This window comes from Arachis stenosperma, chromosome 7 (genome assembly GCF_014773155.1).
Source record: "Arachis stenosperma cultivar V10309 chromosome 7, arast.V10309.gnm1.PFL2, whole genome shotgun sequence".
Lineage (NCBI taxonomy): Eukaryota > Viridiplantae > Streptophyta > Magnoliopsida > Fabales > Fabaceae > Arachis > Arachis stenosperma.
The window spans coordinates 86,828,072-86,832,277 of record NC_080383.1 but is presented as its reverse complement, the minus strand read 5'-3'; the positions used below and the strand labels follow the sequence as shown (position 1 = coordinate 86,832,277).

Genomic DNA, 4,206 nt, shown 5'->3' with positions numbered 1-4,206 from the left:
TAATAGTTTGAATTCCAAATGAGTTATTCAATTTATTAAATTATATAATAAAATATAGTCATGTGCAATAATTAAGAATATTGCATTAATTCCTTTTTACTAAGATTCTTTCTGATGTAGCTTTGAATAGTTATAAAAAATATACCCATTTAATTATATATTTTAAGATTTAAGCACATACACACCATAATCAAGAACTAAATAACAACAAAAAATATGAACTTTGCGGTCTCAAAAGTTTTCATTTCATACAATCACAATTTCATTCACAAATAATGGCATTCACATTGTGGCTTGTTCCTCTTACACTACTAGCCTCTTATACTTTTGTGGCGGCAGTGGCAATTCCACAATCACCAAACCAAAAAGTGATTCAGAACAAGGTAGAAGGGTGTGATCTTTATGAAGGCAAATGGGTCATTGATGAATTTTATCCTCTACATAATGCTTCAAGTGATTGCCCTTTCATTGCAAAGGGATTTGATTGTGTTAGAAATGGAAGGCCTGATAAAAAGTACCTCAAGTATAGATGGAAGCCCAATGCTTGTGACCTTCCAAGGTAATAATCTTACACTTTTTCCAGGTTTATGTAAGCATTATATTGTATATGATATTAGAAGATATAAATAAGCTAATGAGTTATAATTCAAATGGCATAGTCTCTCCATACTCATCTAAGATGTCGTTGGTTTGAATCCCTCTATCTTTAGTAAAAAAAAAAAAATGTGTATCTTTTTTGCCTCTACCTATTAGTTTTTACAATGAAAGAAAATATAATAAATTTATATCCTATGACAAATTGTCTATATCTATGTCTTTACCTATAAATACATTATTTTTCTATTTTTCTGTTTATTTATATTTGGTTTAAACTACCAAATACTAACTAAATATGAACCATTCATAATAAAAAATATTTTTCAACTTTCTTTTAGATATTTATTTGTATTTTTTCAATGCATTTTCTTAATCTATTATATAAAGCATGAGACTTGGTATAAATTTTACATTCTATAATTAAATATGAAAGGAAATGAACTAGCTTGGTATAAATTCAACCAATCATTCCTAATGATATTGATGAATGAAGGTTTGATGGTGAAAAGTTTTTGGAGAGAAACAAAGGAAAGAAGATAATGTTTGTTGGGGACTCAATAAGCAACAACATGTGGCAGTCACTCACATGTTTACTTCACAAGACTGTTCCAAACTCAAACTACACCTTAACTAGACAAAGTTTGCTCTCTATTTTCTCATTTCCGGTAATCATCACACATATTCATTGATAGCGAGCCTTCATAATTTTTTATTAGAAAAATCTCAATCATTTTTATTTATTTATTTTTGTAGGAATATGAAGCGTCAATCATGTGGTTGAAAAATGGGTTTCTAGTGGATTTGATAAATGACAAAGAAAAAGGTGGAATTCTAAAGTTGGACAGCATTAGCACTGGGGGACAGTGGAAAGAAGTAGACATTTTGATTTTCAATAGCTATCATTGGTGGACTCATACAGGACACTCTCAAACGTATTTATTTCATTTTCTTCAATTATATATTTTATGATTATTATTATATTGTTATAATTTAATTTTGACATATTGAATATTTGATAGTATAAATTTTTTTTGTATCCTTGTCAAATTAAATTTATTGTTCCGGATAATTTTTCATCAATATAAAAGATATTTAATTTTATTGATATTGTTATGTGTATAAAAATTAAAAAGTTATTTTTGTATATAGGAATTAAAACTTTGCTATTATATTGTTTCTACAGATGGGATTATTTTCAAGTGGGTGATAAGTTGATCAAGGACATGGATCATATGGAAGCTTTCAAGATTGCATTGACCACTTGGGCAAAATGGATAGATTCTAACATTGATCCTTCAAAGATTAGAGTCTTTTTTCAAGGAATTTCTGCTTCCCATGCTGAGTAAGTTCAATTTCTTTACTTCCATTTCTAGATTTTATTTGTATTATTATTTGACACCAATACTTTAGGATGCTATATTTAATTTATTTTTATATAATTCTTCACTCAAAAGATCTAAATATTCCTAAAACTAATAAAATGCAATATTCTAAAGAAATTTTATGCACATCTAAATTGTTGTTATGAAAGTATAATAGCATGTATGTGTAATGTGTTCATTTCTTGATAGCAAAAATTATGTCATTCTTTAGTGACACAGTGATGAGTAAAAGTGAGCCTGAAGTCCAATTAAATAATTTTATTAGTTAGTGTGATTTATTATAATGAAAGATAATAAAAATTTATAATACCAAAAAAAGTGACAGTAAAAATGCAATCAATAAAAAAAAATAGTAATTAGTATTTTTTTCTCTCTCTTTAAAATTCTAGTCTTATAGAATCATCTATTTTTTTTTTTTATTTTCTTCTCTAGTCTAATGAATCCTAATTCCTTATTTCTCTCTAATTTTGTTAATTCCTTCCTATTTTATTTTCTTCTCCTTTCATATAGTGTACCATATACCTCTCTTCTTGAAATTCAAATGGTCAATAAATATAAATTTTTTAATTAATAATATCACTATTCTTTATGGTTATTGAAAAGTTTTCCATAAAGAAGAGAAAAATTGTTCCCTATAAAAGAAAGAATGAGATTCAGAACGTGGCTAAAAAAGTTTCTTCAATTAAGAAAACAAGTGCTAGCTATATGCTGCCAGCTCAAATGTCCATGGACCCAAAAGTGAATGCATGCACTGTAAAATATAAATATTCCAAGACAGAGAGTCATAAGATCATAATCAACTGTTGACAGCTTTTAATTAAGTGATTACAAAATGTACACATAACCCATGTTTAACTCTAATTTACCTCTAATTGTGTGGACTAATTAAGTTCACTATCTTAGTTATTTTTCTTTCATTTAATTTGTTAATTAAAATTTAGGGTATCAAAATTGCAAATTTAAGAAAATTTATGGAGACTATTTGCACATATAAACAAAGTTCAAGAATATATAACCCACTTATTTCAGACAAAATTACATTTTAGAAGAATATAGGTGTTTAATTTAAACATTTTAAAAATACATATTTATAAGTTTATTAGAAGTTAAAATACTCATAACTTAAAATTTAGGAGTATAATAAATTGTAATTAATTTATTAGCAAGGTTGATTATAAAGTTTTACAAAACAAATTAGAGTCCATTTAAAAAGTTTCAAAAGCTATTTTTTTTTAAAATTTTTTATTTATGAAAAATTACATGAATGCTGTTTAGTACAGTTTTTTAAATATGTTTTTAATGGTTGAAAAAATTATTTAAATATGCTTTTAAATTTTCAAAAATTTAACTTTTCTTTTTCTCAAAAACTATTTTATCATTCCTATTTATTAAAATAATTTTAAAACAAGTATTTTATAATAAAAATACAAATACAAAATAATTTATTTATAAACTATTTTTAATATAAATTTTTATGTTTTAAACTCTTTTAAAAAAAGAGTTTAAGTAAGTTGGTCATCCAAATTAGCCCTTAATTACTTACTTTTTTATTGAATTGAATATTAAAGTGAGAAGGCATGCTTGAGAAAAACTCAACCAGAGGAAGGATCAATGGCAGCACCATATCCAGGTGTGGACATAGTGAAGAGTGTTATAAATAACATGACAAAACCAGTGGAACTGCTTGATATTACTTTGCTTACACAACTAAGAATAGATGGTCATCCTTCAATTTATACAGGAAGTGGTCCTTCTTTTGTTGATTGCAGTCACTGGTGTCTTGCAGGTGCTCCTGATTCTTGGAATGAAATCTTTTATGCTACTCTACTTAGAGATTAATTATTTTTTTTTTCCAATGGTGTTAATATCTCTAGTTTATATAAGTTATTCTTTCTTGCATTTTATGTTTGGAAGACCTTCTTGCATTGTTGACATTTATATAAGATTAATTATTCTTGCATTTATATATCTATTATATATTTTAGATTTTAATTTGTGTATTCATTATTGACGTGAAACTTTATCTTTTACACTTTGGTATCTCAACGTGAAAAAATTTAAGGTATTTTAAAAATATTGTTATTTTAGTAATTATGACATACATTTGGTCTTAATTTTATATATATAATTAAAATCAATAACTAAAATTACTGAAATACACATAAGTATTTCCGAAATACATTTAAATTAGGGGTGCACAGACCTAGCCCGACCCGGTCCTGAACAC

The 4,206-nt window shown here is 26.1% G+C and overlaps 1 protein-coding gene across 2 annotated transcripts; it reads left to right on the top strand.

The window, feature by feature from the left end:
• Positions 1–207: 207 nt before the first annotated feature.
• On the top strand, positions 208–3,898 carry LOC130942115 (protein trichome birefringence-like 42). Of its 2 annotated transcripts, XM_057870810.1 has the most exons (6): positions 208–559; positions 1,091–1,262; positions 1,351–1,529; positions 1,781–1,939; positions 3,548–3,609; positions 3,721–3,840. In XM_057870810.1, exons 1-6 carry the CDS (start codon positions 276–278, stop codon positions 3,816–3,818), a joined length of 954 nt encoding a protein of 317 aa, XP_057726793.1. In that variant the 5' UTR covers positions 208–275; the 3' UTR covers positions 3,819–3,840. The 2 variants fall into 2 exon arrangements, with proteins under 2 accessions (XP_057726793.1, XP_057726792.1); XM_057870809.1 differs by having other exon boundaries at positions 3,548–3,898.
• The last annotated feature ends 308 nt before the right edge of the window (positions 3,899–4,206 follow it).